General features: G+C 51.7%; 9 protein-coding genes across 10 annotated transcripts; 2 read left to right on the top strand and 7 right to left on the bottom strand.

Annotated features, from left to right (window-relative positions):
- The first annotated feature begins 215 nt into the window (after positions 1–215).
- On the top strand, positions 216–1,962 carry PV06_01436 (uncharacterized protein). Its single transcript, XM_016402039.1, has 2 exons — positions 216–585; positions 648–1,962. The coding sequence occupies exons 1-2, from the start codon at positions 562–564 to the stop codon at positions 1,740–1,742; spliced, it is 1,119 nt and encodes a 372-aa protein (XP_016269092.1). The 5' UTR covers positions 216–561; the 3' UTR covers positions 1,743–1,962.
- On the bottom strand, positions 1,810–3,344 carry PV06_01435 (uncharacterized protein). Its single transcript, XM_016402038.1, has 2 exons — positions 3,140–3,344; positions 1,810–3,010 (listed from the first exon to the last, which is right to left on the bottom strand). The coding sequence occupies exons 1-2, from the start codon at positions 3,242–3,244 to the stop codon at positions 2,615–2,617; spliced, it is 501 nt and encodes a 166-aa protein (XP_016269091.1). The 5' UTR covers positions 3,245–3,344; the 3' UTR covers positions 1,810–2,614.
- Positions 3,345–3,779: 435 nt separating this feature from the next.
- On the bottom strand, positions 3,780–4,769 carry PV06_01434 (uncharacterized protein; the record flags this gene model as incomplete). Its single annotated transcript, XM_016402037.1, has 1 exon — positions 3,780–4,769. One exon carries the CDS (start codon positions 4,767–4,769, stop codon positions 3,780–3,782), a length of 990 nt encoding a protein of 329 aa, XP_016269090.1.
- Positions 4,770–5,596: 827 nt separating this feature from the next.
- On the bottom strand, positions 5,597–6,856 carry PV06_01433 (uncharacterized protein; the record flags this gene model as incomplete). The annotated part of the gene is made up of 2 exons (XM_016402036.1): positions 5,597–6,625; positions 6,677–6,856. The coding sequence occupies 2 exons, from the start codon at positions 6,854–6,856 to the stop codon at positions 5,597–5,599; spliced, it is 1,209 nt and encodes a 402-aa protein (XP_016269089.1).
- Positions 6,857–7,633: 777 nt separating this feature from the next.
- PV06_01432 (uncharacterized protein) lies at positions 7,634–9,410 on the bottom strand. The gene is made up of 3 exons (XM_016402035.1): positions 9,012–9,410; positions 8,350–8,964; positions 7,634–8,285 (listed from the first exon to the last, which is right to left on the bottom strand). Exons 1-3 carry the CDS (start codon positions 9,233–9,235, stop codon positions 7,718–7,720), a joined length of 1,407 nt encoding a protein of 468 aa, XP_016269088.1. The 5' UTR covers positions 9,236–9,410; the 3' UTR covers positions 7,634–7,717.
- A 729-nt stretch (positions 9,411–10,139) lies between these two features.
- Positions 10,140–11,959, bottom strand: PV06_01431 (uncharacterized protein; the record flags this gene model as incomplete). The annotated part of the gene is made up of 2 exons (XM_016402034.1): positions 10,140–11,429; positions 11,477–11,959. 2 exons carry the CDS (start codon positions 11,957–11,959, stop codon positions 10,140–10,142), a joined length of 1,773 nt encoding a protein of 590 aa, XP_016269087.1.
- A 697-nt stretch (positions 11,960–12,656) lies between these two features.
- On the top strand, positions 12,657–14,704 carry PV06_01430 (uncharacterized protein; the record flags this gene model as incomplete). Its single annotated transcript, XM_016402033.1, has 6 exons — positions 12,657–12,752; positions 12,805–12,942; positions 13,042–13,437; positions 13,497–13,544; positions 13,597–14,247; positions 14,369–14,704. 6 exons carry the CDS (start codon positions 12,657–12,659, stop codon positions 14,702–14,704), a joined length of 1,665 nt encoding a protein of 554 aa, XP_016269086.1.
- A 425-nt stretch (positions 14,705–15,129) lies between these two features.
- Positions 15,130–17,189, bottom strand: PV06_01429 (the record flags this gene model as incomplete). Of its 2 annotated transcripts, XM_016402031.1 has the most annotated exons (3): positions 16,506–17,189; positions 16,117–16,456; positions 15,130–16,061 (listed from the first exon to the last, which is right to left on the bottom strand). In XM_016402031.1, exons 1-3 carry the CDS (start codon positions 16,761–16,763, stop codon positions 15,130–15,132), a joined length of 1,530 nt encoding a protein of 509 aa, XP_016269084.1. In that variant the 5' UTR covers positions 16,764–17,189. The 2 variants fall into 2 exon arrangements, with proteins under 2 accessions (XP_016269084.1, XP_016269085.1); XM_016402032.1 differs by lacking the exon at positions 16,506–17,189 and having other exon boundaries at positions 16,117–16,493.
- Positions 17,189–17,968, bottom strand: PV06_01428 (uncharacterized protein). The gene has a single exon (XM_016402030.1). The coding sequence runs from the start codon at positions 17,926–17,928 to the stop codon at positions 17,224–17,226; it is 705 nt and encodes a 234-aa protein (XP_016269083.1). The 5' UTR covers positions 17,929–17,968; the 3' UTR covers positions 17,189–17,223.
- Between the last annotated feature and the right edge of the window lie 320 nt (positions 17,969–18,288).

The following is an 18,288-nucleotide window of genomic DNA, read 5'->3' as shown; positions in this document are numbered from 1 at the left end:
GTCCAGCTTACCGACTGTGGATGTCGTTAGGCTTCATACCCTTCGGCATTTGTAGACTTCATCAAGGTAAAATTCAGTCCTGTTACCATCTATAGTCGTAGTGAGTGTAGGTATTCTTGAAGCCTCATGCTGTATGTGGCGGAGGAAATTATGTCCGTGTCCGGGGTTTGGCGGGCGATCATCACCTTTTCCAACCCCTCCACTTCGTCCTCCTCGACTCACAAGCTGCGTTATTCTGTGCCCGCAGAAACATCTCAGCCTTCGACATAGAACGACATACTACTCAACATAGAGTCCTGCCTTTTGCTTGGAACACGAACCAAGAACCCCTTCAAACCAATCATTCTTTCGGACGCACCATCTGTACCCTCCCCCCCGGCAATCCTCACAACTCTCGCCCTCGGGAAATAGAATCGCTGATTGTGTCTCCCTCCCACCTCTGGCCTCTTCCGCACGCTTCCTCCCTTCCTCCTCCCTTCATCTCGACATCAACCCCCGTCCGTTTACAACATCTACGAGTAGTACATACGCAAACGGCAAAGAAAAAATACAACCTCAAAGATGCCAGCGGCATCACCTCAGACAGTACGTTTATTTGTCCCCCTCTCTACCACACCCACGTCATCATCTGACAGAGTCTCAACAAGGTAAAACTGAAATCCACCCTCCGACTGTTGATCCCGAGACTCCGGAATGCCCAAAAGAAGGACACGGCGTTGTCGATCGCGGCTCGTCGAGAGATGGCCGACTTGCTGTCCCAGTCGCGCGAAGCCTCCGCGCGGATCCGGGTCGAAAACATCATCCACACCGACATCACCGTGGAACTGATGGAGATTTTGGAACTGTACGCCGAGTTGCTCCTGGCGCGCGCGGGACTGCTGGATGTTCGGGACAAGAATATAAAAGAAGGCCTCGCCGGGGACGAGGGCAGCAGCAACAACAACAACAACAACAACAACAACACGGGCCTGGAGGAAGCCGCGGCGAGCATCATCTACGCCGCACCCCGACTGGCCCGGGACGTGCGCGAACTGGGCATCGTGCGGAACATGCTCGTCGAGAGGTTCGGCAAGGAATTCGCGGTCAGGGCCAACGACAACACCGACGGCGTCGTGCCGGCCCGGGTCAGTGAGAAGCTGAAAGTCGACCCGCCCAGCCAAAAGCTTGTCCAGGCCTACCTGGAGGAGATAGCCCGGGCCTACGGCGTGGATTGGCCTCCTCGCCGCGAGACCGAAGACCTGGACGAACTGGGCAGGGAGGTTGATCGAGAAGAACAGGCCGACGACGACGGCGACGATGACGGTGGAGTGGGAGGAGGAATGAAGGAAACCCCGATCCTGGCCGACGGGTTCGGTGCCCAACAACAACGACAACCCCCGCCTTCGACGCCCCAGAAACCACCAAACAAGATCGACATCGGTTCCTTGCAAAACGCCACTCCACCTTCGAGTCTGGCTCCAGGAGGCGCCAAAAGTCCCGTCTCCGTGGCCCCTCCGGCACCCAGGTCGGACAATCCGAGCCCGAAAGTCAGGTTACCCGGCGGTGGGGAGATAGGAAAGGATAACGGTAATAGTAACAAAAACAACAATATCACCAGCAGAGGTAGACCGGCGACGACGACGAACAAAGGCAAGACGACTTCCACGACGAGTGGGGGAGGGTCTATTCCTACTGGACCTGTCCCTGGTAAAGTCCCTACGGTTGATGATCTGGCAAAGAGGTTCCAGGCGTTGAAACGGTGATTGGGGGATTTCACAATGGACTTTGATCGAAGTGGTTTTTTTAACGAATATGAATATCTGTTATGATGAGGAAATTACGAACACTAAGAAACATCTCAACATCTCTAAGATCTACAAGGCGGGGGATCATGCTCGATGAATGTATTCAGGTTACTCTGTATTTTTCCCTTGTGTAGCCTTTATGTTGTAGGTGCCCGGAGGGAGTAGCATACAGCATGTGCTTCTTCATGGTTCTGTCTGTGAATCGCGTTGCGTCCATATGTCTCGGGCTTTGGGCACCGAAGACGATAAAGGCTTGGACGATGGTGGTGTTGGATTCCTGCCATGTCCATCCGCTGATGGAGCACCACGGTACGGATATCCTCCGATCATTCCTCCATGGCGGTGAGGTGGGACCTCTCCTGAACCAGCTCATCAGATACCGTAGTGTACGTGGTCTGGCGGATTTCGTCTGCAAAAGGGCCCTGGTAGTGATGGTGTGTACGGGAGTACAGCTCGAGCGGCTTGTCATAACACCTTGTACTGCGTCCGTCGGCATAACATTCTCCTTTTGTCAGTCTAACAGAACAGCCGTGGGGCCCCTCTTTTCCAGTCTTGTTCTGATGCTGATGAATCGCTTTCCCGTCGCATCCCAAGATCGGACTGGTTTCAGACAGCTCATGTCAGGAAAACCGTGGTCCGAGAGGCAGAAATGTTTTGGTGTCGTGAGAGGCGTAAGAAATAGTTGTCCGGGGTCCCAACAGAGTAAGAGTGCCTTTATTCCTGTTGTACTGTACCGGTCTCGTACTGTCGATCCTGGCGACCCCCTGATCATATCATATCATATTTTGTTGTGATCCGGGATTTCATCTCGTAGAGAAAAAAGAGAAGTCTCACTCCAACTTGTCCAAGTGTTCCAGTCTGGTCAACACGACCTGTTTGCTCGTCTCTTCAATCTCCCCGGCCAAAAAGACCTCGTCCAGGATGGCGTAGACCTTGTAAAAGTTGAAGACCAGGTCCAACTCGCAGACGTTCCCAAAGAACTGGTCCAGGACCTCCACGAAGAAATGAATGGCCTCGAGGTAGGCCAGTTCGTTGTCGTTGGCGTCGACGCACACGCAGAAGAACAACCCGGCGTACCGTCGGTAGACGATCTTCGTGGACGACAGGTTCTGCCGGACCAAGGGTTGGTGGCCACCCGAGGAAGAAGAACTGCTGCTGGGTGCGCTGCGGAATTCGACAAAGTTGGACTGGTACTTTTGGTCTCGGGGGGCAATCAGACGGTGGACCTGTCGATGATTCAAACAAGGAGGGATCTCGTCAGCTCTATGGTAGGTACGCACGGATGAATAGACGAGGGAGCGAAGGACGCAGGGAAGAAAGAGAGTGATTGAGTGACTGGAGTTGTGACTGCGTACCTCTCCCTTTAACTTGACCTTTTCTTCATCCGTGTACGGCGCGTACCATTTGGCGAGTCGAGTCTTGCCTTGACGGTTTTGGACCAGGATGAAAGATAGGACCATGATGATGACAAGACTTTTGGAAAAACACAAAGATCAATGCCAACGGTGCCTGCGTTGTGCCGTCGCGTAAGGCTTTCGATACCGTGGTCCAAAAGTAAAGTCTACGAGTAAAGAAGTCGTGGTAGTTGGTACTCCGGGGTTCAAAGGTGGTGGTTTAATGCCAGGGTCCGTCAACTCCGCAGCTGCGCTCGGTCGGATGTTGACCATTCAAATCCTCGTTCTACCAGAACAGACGAATACACAATCACCAGTTTATCTCGTTTTTTCAGTTGTCTGAGTTGTAGACTACACCCGGGTCAACATTCTATAACCTGCTTGCAATCTACATGTATATACTCCGTATACTGCACACTACATAGTTTCATGACCGAGCGCCCTGCAAATGCAAAAATAGCTGAACTAGCTAGCTACCTTTTGACAACCCGGAGTACTGTGTAAGAAAAGTTCTCCATCTTTGTTTCGAGAAAATTTTCGCTTTGCCTTTTGATAAAGAAAATATAGACCTCATGTCAAGGTCGGGTACACCCACACCCGATCAACCAAACATCTGGTTCATGGCCTTGTGAGCCAATTCCACTCCCACAAAGGTCGCCGCGTTGGCCGGCACCGCTCTGGCCAAAGCAGGTCCGAACCCTGGGAAGAAAGCCTTGACACCTCCGCTCCTGTACACTCCCGAAATGACACCACTTATCGTCGGCCGCCCTTCCGCGGTCTGTATCCTGGACTTGATGGTGTCGACGGGGAAGACTGGAATCCACATGGCCACGCCCGCCGCACCACCCGCGGTCATGACGGCGGGTAGACTGAGCTCGCCCGTGGCGTTTCCGTTCTCGTCCTTCGGGCTGAGACTGCGCTTGACGTACTCGTACACCGCAAAGTAGGCCGCCGAGCCAGGTCCGTCACGGGCCAGGGTCATGGCGCTTCCTCGAAACACGGAGCGGATGCCACCTTCCTTGTACAGTTGTCTCACGACATCGACGCCGCCGCTGTACTTTGGTTTCTCGCCGGGAGCGAGTTGTTTCTGGCCCTGGATCTGCAAGAGCACCTTCACCCGCTCAAAGGGGGCGGTGATCAAGGTCATGGGGATGGCGGAGAAGAAGCCGGCCGCCGACACCTGGCCGATGCTGTATTGCCGGGTGTTGTTGACGACGGGGACCGTGCTGAAGGTGTCGACCAACCTCTTGCCCATGTCGTAGCCCCAAAAGCTGACGGCGAACATGGGCGTGACGCCGACCAAGGGCGCAGATACACCGGCGTAGAGACCCCGCGCGAGACCTTCCCGGGCGACCGTCTTCCTGACCACGTCCATCGCTCCGCTGTAGACTCCCTTCTCTGCCGTCTGAAGTCGCACCTTGACCAGGTCAAAGGGGTGGCCCACGATCACGGCGCAGATGCCTCCGACACCACCAGCGGCGAGAGACCTCAGGCCCGACACGGCACCCTTTGCTTTCTCCTTGACCTCCTCCTTCAGCTCTTCTTTCGTCGGGAGCTCGTCCACCGACGTGGGTATCGTCGCAGGGGCCATGGTAGTAAACAGGTAAATGGGATTTTGGAGGTCAATGAAAAAGGGCTCGAGCTCAAGAATAGTGGTGTGCGGTAACCACCGTGGGTATTTCCAAGATTTTGTGTGCGACTCCGGGAGCGCAGCGCGACCAGCGGACGGATGGACAAGATAAAAAAAAGTGATCAACAGAGCGCCGCCGAGAAGCTCCCAAGAGGAGGGGCAGATGCTAGACGCGCGTGGTGGTTGGGAGGAGACAGAGGGAGGATTCGTTTAGGGACCAATTGATATCATGGTTCGAGCAGACCTTTGAAGAACAGACAATATTGTCTCAAGTCTTTTGTCTACCACGAGAGAAAGAGATGCTGCAGAAAGATTTTCTATTTTATTTGACTTGGAGACACACGAGTGACGGCAACATGCATCTGCTGGCTGGCCCCAAGATCCTCCAGAAGGCGGTAACTTTCCCCCTTGTAGCATGAGAAAGTAACAACCGAGGCTCGGACGCAGCACATGGAGTATCTGGAGACTCCGGCCAGTTTTCGCACCAACGGACCTTGTTCGGAACGAGTCCACCGGAGGGCAATTGTTTTCTTCCACCAAGCCGGCAACAGTTCGGTCACGCACAATACTGTAGATTTGGCAGACAAAGGTCATGTAAGGTCAGTCACTGCATGTGTGTATATATCAAAAATACGCTTTTGAAGATGATTGCCCATTGTCCAGCCTCCACCTAACGCCATCTGCAACTATCTACTCGTATCGAGCATAATGTACAATGATCAGAGATTGTCCAGAGTCAGCGGTGCGTACCCGAATGGTGCACTCGTGAATGCTACAACACACTGTACTTAATGGTGTCGAACGGCTCCATGCATCGCCTTCATCATCTCTCCGAGTTTGTCACCAAACAAGAGGTGCGCTTCGGCAACAAGGACCATTGTGAAGAAAAACCAGCAGGCCATCACGATCAACGCCACCTTGATCATGAGTTTGACCAAACGAATCCGGCTGGCCCAGGCAAAGCTTCTCCATGCCTCGACAAGACCAATCTTGCCTTGACCGCCAAGGATCGTGGGCGTCGTCTTGCCACCAAAGGTTCTGTCGAATGGGACAATTGTTTCGTCTTCCTCTGGCAGCATTGACGCAGCTACTCTGACCATGGTCACGCTGGCAGGGATCTGTAGGAGAATGAACAGAAGGACGCTAAGGAACATGCCCATGATGCCCTGTGCGCCCACCGCGTAGAGATCTTTCTTGTCGGGTGTATAGTCGGGGTTGTCCATGTGCTTGAGAGAGCCGAAACTGCCGCAGACCAGCATAGGCAAGATGGCGACCACTTGATTGGCAGTGGCCCACAGAGCAACAGCAGGCGCAATCTTTGGCCAGGTCTTGAATGATGGGATTCGTTGGTACCATCGTTTTGGGTTGGGCTCCGAAATGACGATATGTATCCAGCCCATGTGGAAAGTTGACAGTATCGTCTCGACAGCAATGGTGGCGAAAGCAATTCCGAGTCGACTGCCGAAAGCAATCCTGAGTCGACCGCCGAATGCAGTTCCAATGATAGTAACAAAGATGGAAAGAATGATGCCGCTGAGAATGTTCCAGGCGAGGAACATTGACAGACCACGGAGTCGTGACCAGTAACCAGCTCGTGCTCGAAGGTGAAGTATCGTTGCCCGGATGGACGCCGTCACCGGTTTGTTGCGGACCAAGAGCATGTCCCCGTCTTCTTCATCCGTGGGCTTTGGAGCAGCGGACTCAGAGTATGCGGGAGGATTGGTTGGCTCCATAGTATCGACCGGGACGTAGGCTTCGGTCTCGGGCGATTCGATCATGCACAGGGTTGGGAGAATGTGACCATAGGTGTAGATGATCTAGGTAAGAATTAGTACAAAGTTGTCAGGAAATAGTCTATCGCTTCTTACCGTAAACATGAAGAGGACGACGGCAAAACCACTGAGAAAGAAGACGAGGCCGGAGACTGGAGGGACTTGAGGTGGCTTTCCATCACCATGCTGGCTGTCGTCTGCGGCGGCCATCATCCCATGCATACCCCCATGGGCAGCCTCCATGCCGCGACGGACAAAATGCGATGTGAGAGTCATTGGTATGGTGTAGACTGATTGCCAGGTTTGAAGTGAATGGATAGGTACAAAGAAATGAGGGTTTGGAGGAAAGAGAAGGTGAGATGAGACGTTCTTTATGATGATGTGCAGGCAACGCTCAATGGAGTGACGACCGGCTTCCCGGCTCGAATGATGGCGGGTTGGGGCCTAATGAATGCGCCTTAGCTACCGGGTACTGGCTGATACCCAGTAAATGTGATGGCGCAGGGAGACGGATACTCGGACTCACACCTAAATGGGTGGCCGAGCATTACGTGTTTCACAGGGACAAAGCGCCCTTGACGAATCTCGCCAATAGGCATCTGAGGTCTTCCGCTAGCCTCAGGCTGTTTCGAGACTGCGCCTCTATCCCTCCTCTAAGCCCAAAGCGAAAATCTCAGTCTACAAAGACCAGTTCACAATCGCTGCAATTCCATTAGTATTGATCTAACTGTTACAGACACGGGGACACGGGTCAAAGATCAAGACATGGTATGGCTGATACTGACCACTGGACTCAAGACTCTGGGGCTTGGAGATATCACGCTGTTCACAGACTCGAGCCACAATCTTAGGCTTGGACCGCCCCTGGCCCCTTCTACGTGTGTCAGGCCTGTCGTGCTTACGAGTACAGACAACTATGGTTTGATACGGAGTATGCCCACGTTCAACCCTGCTAACACAAGGTTGAGCGCTTACAGAAGGCGGATTTGTATTAATCCTACGAAAAAAGTGTGAGCAAGTTTAGCCGGGAGACAAAAAGGATTTCAACTAGTTCCGCTACTTCTTCTTGAGCTGTTTGAGTATTCTTCTTACTTGTTCAGCAAGCGCATACATCTGAACGGTAACACACTTCATGCATCAACCAACGGAAGTTCCATTCCCGCTATTCTGATAGAACGTCACCGTATCCGTCGAGTTCTTGTAATCAGAGCTGGTATTGCACGCCGCCGAATAGCCCTGAAACATTGCCTCCCGGTCAGCCAGCCAGTTTGACAACCCGTCTGAGCTGCAGCTTTCGTGAGGACCATCATTACACCCGGGCAATGTCTGTGGAGAGTCGTTCACAAGGACACGATAATACGGCGAACTGCCTCCGTCACCATACGTACTCGCTCTAGCCGAGCAGTTCATCCGCTCGATAGCAACATTGGTCAAGAATGGCAGAATGTAAGATGACACCCAAGCTCGATTGTAATTGATGCGGTCAAGTGGCATACTGCTGTTCGGATTTCCTCCAACAAACTCGGTATTGTTGAAAAGACCCATTGCGACGAGAACCGTTGGAGGGAACTCCCGGTGAGTGAAGCTGACATAGAGATCCTGGGAGCTGGACGAGCCGTTGGAACTGAGGAGGTTCATGGTTGCATTCACCCAGGGAAAGCCAATGTAACCACTCGTGGGCTGTCCATAACCAGTATTGTAAAAGCTGCAGTTTATCAGAAGAGGTCTTCCGGAGTGCGGATAAGATCTGGGAGCCAGGAGTGACTTACTACATGATATCGTTAGTATATTCGAAGCTGAGCCAAGCGTCTGGCGGGAAAAGATCAAGCGAACAAAATGGAGATGATCCCCGAATGACGGTCTCATAGCCACACAGCTCCATCATACCTACTATGTCGTTGGCGGTAAAATTGAAGCTCGAAAAGACCTGGTTTAGGCGAGATAGGTATGGCTTGGTCCACTTGGAAAGGTATTGCTGGGACTGTTTGCTTCCGGCTGACGAGGAATAGACAGGGCAACTATCGTAGGGCGTGAGGGTATTTGCTCCTCCCTCTTCACTCTCATATACCTGGATCAAAGAGATGTTGTTGTCGGCAGTTTCGTAGCCACGGATGAAGGATTCGGCAGAGACGACAGTGCGCTCGGCGGTCGACGCCCAAACATTGCGAGGCGGTCTGAAGTTCGGGTATCGAAACGACACTTCTACACCCAGCTGCGCGGCTTCCAGCTTGCCAACTCTGGTGACATGTTCCTGTTCTGCGAACGACGGGGGTGCCCACGTCGAAAGAAAGGCCAGGGCAGGGAGATTGCCCCAGTTGATGTTTGTATGATTTTTCAGCTTGGAAAGGAAAGGCTCGATGTATGTCTCATAGTCGAAGTCGTTCCTAATTCCCACTCAGTACCTACGAGAAAGTGGAAGGTCTTCGCTTACGCATTAATAGCAGCATGCCGGACAAGATATGCCGCCTTTGTAACAGAGCAGCCTTCTGGAGGACTGGGATTTCGAGGAGGATCGTTCGGCTCAAAGTATGGAGCAATGCCAGCCAAATGTTCCAGAGGGTTGAAGTTGTAGGTATCGTAGAGCGAGGGAGAGCCTGCGATTGCTGTGAGCGACAGGTTCAGTATCAAGACCTGACAATACTGCGTGGACTTCATGGCAGGGATGTAGTGCTGGTGGCGTTCTTCGAGGGGGAGAGATTGTAATTCAGCTCCCGACCTACCTACCGTTTCTTATGAAGCCTGAGTAAAGCCATCACTGACATTTCAGGAACCAAAGGCGCGATGTCATCATCACCGGGAACCAAGTTTTGGACGATGTGGGCATTTATATGGAGTCTGGAGAACGATACAAGCAAGCAAGCAATGGTGAGATCGACCACCCGGTGCGATCCAAGCACCTCAAGCATCGATCGGGCGTCATTGGGCTGGGTCTAAGGGATCGCTAGGCGCACGTCACTGTCATCCAGCTCCCAAAGTGGGAATCATTCAGGAACCAACGCACCCAAAGCAGAGTGACTTAGTCATCAGCTCAAGTCATGCCTGCAAGGCACTTCACCTATTATTTCGTCCTCATACTTCACCAACTTCAGCAGCCTCAAAAACAAAACGAGAAAAAAAATCTGCCAGGAAACAAAAAGTTATTTGGAGATTCGAAGCCCCGACAGTCTGCAACAGTCGGCGCTCCTAATACTTATCCCGACTATGACCATTCACAGATCTCAACTCCATTAGAGGAACGTATTACTCCGTAATACTTGTAGAGATAGTACAATAGTCATGGAAACCAGCTGACTCCCAGTCTAATCCCACTAAGCTGGTTTCCAAGGATAAGCCCACCTCCAAACCACTTGTAACAAAGTCACATTGCGACGTGGTGAGTCTTACTAGTTGGGCCATCAAGGCGATCAATGTTGAAGGAAATGTCACTGGATTAAATATATATAGGGTACAATTAACGAGGCATTCACTTGATACCTGGTGGGGTTCACTTTGCCGCATTCACGACGTGTGCCGCTCCCAAATTATGTATAATACATCGTCTCCAGCTGGGACACCATCCTCATTCAGCGCCAGCTTGCTTCGCTGGATCTGAACGATCATCTCGTGGTACTTCCTCCGATGAGTTCATCATGATCGTCGCTCCACCAGTGAGGTCTCGTAAGAAGTCCATCTCGAAACTGGTCACAATACCGAGACTCGAAAGCTGGGGTATCGAAGAATGATCGATGCCTACAGATGCCTGCCAGCAAGATGTTGAAAGTGGTCTGGGGATAGTGGGCGACTGCTCGATGGCAGGAACGATATTCAGTCGTTGGAACGCCGTCTCGAGCTCCGTAAGAAGTCCATCTTCAGACACAGCGCCTCCGATCGAGTCCAAGATATGCATACAGTCATAGTACTTTTCCAGTCTGCTCTTGTGAAGGAGGTCAGTCTCCGGTTTGAGGTCCTGGAGATGGACGAGAAGTATGGGCAAGAATAACGTGACCCCCTTTGGCGACAGCGGAGTTCCCAATTCCAAGTCTCGAATAGATTTCGCGATGTGCGCCACTTCCTCGGCTGTTTCTCGCAGCTTTCGACTTGACAACTCCTGGGACGCGCTCAGACGCATATTGGCCGAACCCACGGCCAGCGGTCGATAAAGAGCAAGGGTCGCGGACAAGAACAAAAGCTTGAGATGGGCTTTTTGAACAGAAACAGCGTCCATCCCGGCTTTGGGCCGTGAAATGATCGCGTCTCGAATGTCCAAGGTCTTGCTCTCTGACAGATTGTGGTACCAGCCTTGGAGCTCGTGGTCATGCTCAATCACCTCGTATTGGCTCGCCGCTGCTCTTTTGGGAACCAGAATGGTCATCATCTGGTTTCCAGCTTCTTGACGTCGACTCGCATACCGAGCTTCCAGAATTCTGCTGATACATACACATAGCCTCGCCTTCTCGATACACAAACCTGCGAGCTGTGATCTTGTTTCAGCATGACTCACCAGTGGCCACTGCCCAAAATTCTCCCTGATCAGTGCTGAATATGGCTCTAGATCGAAGTCTTCCAGTTCGAGCATTGGCAAATGACGATGTCTGGCACCAAGATGTGCTGGAGTCCATGTCATCAGCGCAACGAACTGATCGCGCATGAAGCAGCACCACCAAAGCCTCTTGAGGATTCGACGCCGTCGCATTGACGTGGATGTTTCCAGATCCCTTTCGAGACCTAAATCAAGCGCGAGACTCACGCCTTCGCGAATCCAAAACCGGCGGTCTTTGTGCTGTGTCCCTGTTTGCCACCAGTAGGTCATCAAGAGGGAGGCTTGAACCAACGCGACACGGTCGGACTCGCAATCGAAATCATAGAGGAGCTGGTCTTTGTGAGCATATCTTCTCAACGTCAGTAGCTCGCACTCACCCTAGCTCTGTCGAAGAATGCCTTTCGGGCAGATTTCCTAGTTTCATACCCGAGAGCCTGCAAGACTCCAATCTCGATGTGTGCTGCGCCAGAACAAAGTACAGCATAAAGCAACATCAAACTGATCTTATCACTGCAGTCTCCTGCTAACATAGGACCTAGGAAGGTTTCGACGTCCAATAACGGCATGAGAGGATGCACGAAGTGAAAGTAGGCTCGCAGGATTTCATTGCGGCATCCAGTGGCAGGAATCTGAAAGATTCCCCTGTGCCGCAGATATGAAATGTCCTCAACAGTCAGATGAGCAGGCAGCGCTTTGATGAAACTCGGGAGTTCTCCATCGCGGGCAGTCTGATCCTGAGATGCTGAATTACCCGTGGACACAGTCGAGGTTGGCTGTGAGTTGGCTATGGGATCTTTCTTTTTCCTGGACGACTTGGGCGCTCGGCTGCGTGGCTTGCTCTGCCCCTGGAGACACTCCATTCCATCAAGACGACAATTGGTGCATGGCGAACCGAGGACTCTTCGGTCACATCTCATCTTCCTATGCTGACAATGCTGGCAAGATATGGCTGTTCGCTTAAAAGGCGAAGGCCGCGGTTGAGGTTGGACTTGAGAAGAATCCATCTGGAATCCCTGCGTCGTCCAAGGTGCATGAAGAGGCTCCACTGTGGTCTCACAGCTTTCACAATGTCCGGAAACTCAGCCTCAATTAACGAGTTGTTCCTCGGATGGGCGAATTCAGGTGGTGAAATTGGAAGATCTGAGCAAGATGGAGATGTACGAATGATGGTCTTACAACCCCACCTCGGCCAGCGATGGATAATGGAGTTAGTCCTGCTTAAGGACCCCTGTGGAGGATTTCTGATGTCCCTTAACATTCCCCGCGGAGTCCTCGGTTAGTATTTTGTACTTCGCTCGACACCGACCCGGTGCTCGTGTGTTCGACATTCAACTCTTTACTCACTCTGTGGGTGTTACTTTTGCGCGCTATGGCCGTTTGGCTGTTGTCGCAAATTCTAGCAATCCTCCCGGCCCTCGGCCAACAGGATGGCTGATTGCCTGAAACAATGAGCCACTATGATGCATGTATATCTGGATTTAACTATGCATTGGGGACCATTTTACCCGTCTGAAATGCGCAGCGGAATAAGCTTGGTTGCTTGGAAGCTTTTACAACATGCCTTACCTCGCAGTTGAGCATTACCCGATACCTACAACCGACCTCTTGACTTGGATGTTTGATGCGAAGGTGCCATATGAGGCAGATAAAGCAGTAAGCTGTCTTTGTTCACGAGTCTTAAACCTGCGTGACTGACCACGAGCAGCTATACATTGATGCCCGTGACCCTTCGAGATCCATATCATGTCGACTGGCTCGACAAATTGTCCGCAGGCTAGCAGCAGGCTTCCGTAAAGCTGGCGTAAGGAAGGGAGACTGTGTCTGCTTAGTCGCGTTCAACGATGTCGGTTCACCATCCGCCCCAAACATGCTGGTGTAGGACGCTTGCTGCTATGGTGCATGTCTCGTCATCGGGTCGAAGCTGACCAAACCGCGTCAACAGGTTTATTATCCCATGGCTTTTCTGGGAATTATTGCTGCAGGCGCCATCTTTGCAGGCTTGAATCCATCCTATACCGTGCCTGAAATGGTCCATGCGGTTAAGACTGCAGACATCACACACTTCCTGGCTGAGCCTGAGTTTCTGCCTAAAGTGACCCGGGCAGCAGCGCAATGCTCGATTCCGTCGTCTCATATCTTCGCCTTCGATACTCTAGGCCAATCGATACCTCCTAAGCTGGATATCAAAAGTTGGAAAGTGCTGCAAGTGCCGGGGGAAGAAGCTGACTGGGAACGATTCGATGATCGAACATTGAGCGAAAAGACAATTGCTGCTCGACTGTTTAGCAGTGGAACCACGGGCTTGCCAAAAGCATTGAACGTATCCATGTGGAACCTCGTGTGCAACCCCGACTCTACCTTCATCAATGTCTTTTTACTGACGTCGAATGCGAACAGGTTGCGCAACATACCCTTGTGATGGAAGCTAGTCCAAGACCGTACGAGGTGAGTCTTTTTTTGTTGTCTGATGATCAAATCCACTCCTCACACATATCAGGTCCGTCGCCTCATCTCGAACCCCATGTTCCACGCTTCCCAAGTGCCTCGAGTACATACCAGCGTCATCAGGTCCGGCCATGTCTCGTACATTATGCGTCGGTTCGAGATGAAGCCATGGTTACGAAACATCAGCCGGTTCAACATTACCGAAGTCAATATTGTCCCCATGATGGTTATCACTCTGTTGGCATCTCGCCTTCTATCGTCGGAAGAGTACTCGTTGAAGTCTCTTCGTTACGCTTGGGCCGGGTCGGCACCACTTGACAAGGACACGCAAGCTCGTTTCAAGAAGCATTTGCGGCCCGACACGCCGTTCAACCAGGCCTGGGGCATGAGCGAGACCACTTGCATTGCTACATGGTTCAATTACCCAGAGCAAGACTTGACAGGCAGCGTTGGGAGACTGTTAGCCAATTGTGACGCGAAGATCGTGGACGATTTTGGCAACGATATCAGTGGCGACAAGGACAAAACAGGCGCCGATGTAAGAGGCGAGCTATGCGTACGAGGGCCCATCATAGTACCAGGATACCACCGTAACCCGGACGCGAACCACCGAGACTGGGACAGCGACGGATATTTCCACACCGGTGACATTGCTTTTTGTGATTCCAACACGAAAAAATGGTACATTGTTGGTAGGAAAAAGGTGAGTCTTGGGTGTTTTTCTCATTTCTCCTTCTGCTTTAATGTGAATGAGCGGAGGGGGTGCCGAATTCATCAACAAAATACAACGAATATACAAGGCTGACACTCCCGACTCTACATAGGAATTGATCAAAGTCCGCGGCTTCCAAGTCGCCCCGACCGAACTCGAAAGTGTCCTCCGTCTGCACCCAAAGATTGCCGACTGCGCCGTCTTTGGTGTCCAACGCTCCACCCAGGAATCCGAGTTGCCCGCGGCGTGCATCGTCTTGCAGGACCGATGCCAGATGGCGGAAGACGAAGTGCACGAGTACACCCGGGCGAGGTTGGCGGGCTACAAGCAGCTTCGCGGTGGGGTCAGGTTCATTTCGGCCCTGCCCAGGAACGCCAACGGGAAGGTGATGAAGAACGATCTCAAGAAGATGTTGATGTCGGTACCGGGAACCGAATCCAAGTTGTAGACTTTTAGATCCAAGGAAGGAAAGAATAACACAGACACAATCAGTATCCATAAATAAAGACAGAACCTTCGAGACAATACAATCATGGTGCATTACATAGACCGTGAACATCCTTTACTCTGTGGAGGGAACCAAATTGCTTCATCAAGTCATTCTTCTTGGACCGACAATTTGGCCTTGCCCGTGTTGACAGTAAGATGTCAGGAATCTAGGTACTCCGTACTCACACGGTCATTGACTCATCAACAAACACAAAAGTTTGTAAAGGACATGCATATGTACTACCTACAACCTATATGGTAAACACCTACGGAGTTACAAAGAGCCTTGCTTGGAACGTCTTTCGTCCGGCCTTGCCTCAACCCTGATTCCGCTTGTTTTGTTGGCGCCCTTCGATCCACGAGCCAACCCTTCCTAGCCATCATTCACATGACATATCTGAATTGTTTGTTGTTGGTATCCGTCATGTCGTCGTTGTAGGCATGCTCAAACGCCTCGGACACTCCAGCACGGTCTCGTCGACGGTTTTCCCACGTACAAACGAACCTGTACAGGACGGCAAGACCCACGGCGGCCGCAGACCCGGCCACGACGACCCTGAACCCAGGACCGTAGACGGGGGCGTCCTCCTTCTTGAAGAGGAGAGGTCCGGTGAAGTTGCCGAGACACCAAGCGACAAACATGCCCGCAGAAGTCACGGATCTCTTGGTGTACCCGGCGGTGTTTGCAATCTGCAGACCCATCAGGAGAGCGTAGCCGCCGCCGAAGCTGGGGAGGAAGGTGATGGCGATGAGGAGACCGACCTTGTCGTGCCGGGGCAGTTGCCAGAGGAGACAACACGAGGCGATCGTCGCACAGACGCAAACCACAAAGAGGTAGATGCGGACGTTCTTGAACCGGTACGCCAGGTAGCACACGACCAGCTCCACAGTCCCCGACAGAAAGCCCGCCGGTGCGACTAGCAGTAGAGAGTTGAGGGTGGAGAAGCCGAAGCTATTGACGATGATAGCCGAGAGAGTAGAGTTGGGTCCATTGGCGAAGAACATTAGGAAGGTGATGCAGAACATGAGACCGAATCGTATGTCGGTTAACGCGTCGACAACGTGGTTAATTTTAAAGTGAACATTTCGGACGCCGGCATTGTTGACACGCAGTCGCGCCACTGCGATGTAGCGTTCGCGATCATTGAAGCCCTTGGCTCGGATCGGGTCTGGAGGTAGGAAGAAGAGAACGACAACAGACCACAGTGTTGTGATGGCTCCGGCGAAGAGGTACATGTATTGCCATGGATGCAGAGAGCCTCCAGTGATGTGGCCAAGGCCGTAGTTGATGATGGGAGAGATGATGGAAATGTAGCCTATGTTTTAAGGTCAATCCAGAATGTAACATGATGAATCAAAGGTGGGACGAACCTGTGCAGCAATACCAGGCGCCCATTCGCAAAGCCTGTTCGTTCTTCTTGTACCATCCACCAACGACGAGCATAAAAAGCGGCGAGATTCCGGCTTCGATCACCCCGAGGAAAAACCTTTGGGCATAAAATGCGCCAAAAGTCTTGCACCCGGCACTCGACATGACACAAATTCCCCAGATGAAGGTGATACCCCCAGCCACCCGCTCAATGGGCCACCTTTGAGCCATCATCATCGCCGGGTAAGCTCCGATGATAAAGCCAAGATAGAAGATGGAGGATGAGAAGACGAATCGATTGCCCTTCTCCAGGTCGAGATCTTCCCGCAGACCAAATAGAGCCTGAGGATTGACGTTAGAACATGTATACTCCCCTCCGCGACACACTTACCGCTTGCGCAAGCATCGCTTTGTCATAGTACTGGATGCCATACGTGACACACAAGATGGGCATGAGACGCATGTCGATCTTCCTGACAACCTTCTTCTCCTCATGCTCTTCCCAGACATCATCTCCGCCAGCTTGAACAATGACTTTCAGCGCTTCGTCACCATGAACAGTATCGATAGTTGTAGGCTTTTGAATTGTCTCGTCCATGATGGCGGTTTTTGGTTCGTCCATGTGTAGGATTTGCTGACCGGTCGCCATGATGGTTTGGAATCAATTGATTGGGATTGGACTTAACAACAATGATGATTGAGGAGTGTGATGGACTGGGTCAGCAGGAAAAGCAGAGGCTTTATGGTCAGCGACAGCCTACCAACAGCAACCGAGGACGAATCACAAATTCTTTTGAAGGCTGCCGAGGGCAAGGTTCTGGAGAAGCGAGATGCCCGGAGTTCAGACTTAGACAAGATGATGTTGCTACCTTCATCGTGGGGTAGGCCGGGGAAGAGAACGCATAGATTCTGTTTCCTGGCTCCGTTACGCAAATAGATGTCGTGAAATGAGAACCATGGGGAAAAGTCGTGGTGGAACTGGCGCTAGGACGATGAATGTGGAGGAGACAGGGATGTCAACGGGCCAATCTGGTCCATAGTTGTCAAGTTTTCTGCCGAGCCGCGGACTCCTCGGTCAATGTCGAAAAACGCTTCTATTCACAAGACGGTTATTTCGTCCCTGACATTGTCCCCCCTGCACCAATTTGGGGGTTCTCGTGGAAAGAGAATGACTGCGCTTCTTTCCAAAACCCTTGTTGATATTTGTAAAGAGTCAATGCCGTCACTTGGCCCCGACTGCCGTGGAATTGCTCATTAACTTCATTGAATGTCTTGCGTACGACTGCCTCATCATCGACTTTATTTTGAAGAGTGTAATGTGGCTTGAATCTCCGATCTTGCTGACTCAAGAAAGACTCCCACTTTGCTTTTAATTGCTGAAAAATTGCCTCAGCCTGACCCTCGGTGTCGTCGACATGGATTCCCACACCGCGTTTCATCAGGAACGCCTTGGTAGCAAAGACTTCGAAGGTAGGCTGTGACTGGGTCAGAGACTCAATGTCGTGAATGATCTGAGGCAATCGGGAACTGGGCAACGCGCGAAACAGAGCGATATGTGCATTCAGTTTGTTGAGCCGAGGAGGGAAATATCGTGTACGCATGGAGGTCATTAACTGGTGATGCTGTTGGTCTGTGTGCAAGGTCAATACATAACTCTCTTCGTGTTTGTTTCCCGTGCGAGCCTTATGTTCGTCTCTTCTCTGATATGTCTCGGCTGTATAGGGACCTGATGATTTTGAATAAGGAGCATTGAGACCAATGGTGTTCACGACTGAATGCATTGGAAGGAACCTCGAGGTACGGAGTTTGGACATCAGGGACTCAGTGAATGAAACGAGAGGAAACGTGAGTGTATGGCAGTAAGAGAAACCCTGAGAGCAGCAGATTCATTTCCAACTTCGTCAAATTCAATTTGCAAGCTCTGAAACTGGCGATTGCAGACCTTCTACGCAGGATGAATGATCTCATGAATATGGACCGCCATCGCTGTCGACCAAAGATGAGGTAATCAATTTATACGGCGGAGCAAATGGCTTTTGATCGTGCTCGGACTTTCCTCCTTTCTACACTATGCGCACATCTCTCTATCTCCCTACGAATACCCATCTTATCCTATCTTACCCCGGGCATCATACAGACTGCCATGCCCATCATTACCCACTTTACCCTCCTCG

Source organism: Exophiala oligosperma (genome assembly GCF_000835515.1).
Source record: "Exophiala oligosperma strain CBS 72588 unplaced genomic scaffold supercont1.1, whole genome shotgun sequence".
Lineage (NCBI taxonomy): Eukaryota > Fungi > Ascomycota > Eurotiomycetes > Chaetothyriales > Herpotrichiellaceae > Exophiala > Exophiala oligosperma.
This window is presented reverse-complemented; position numbering and strand designations above follow the sequence as displayed.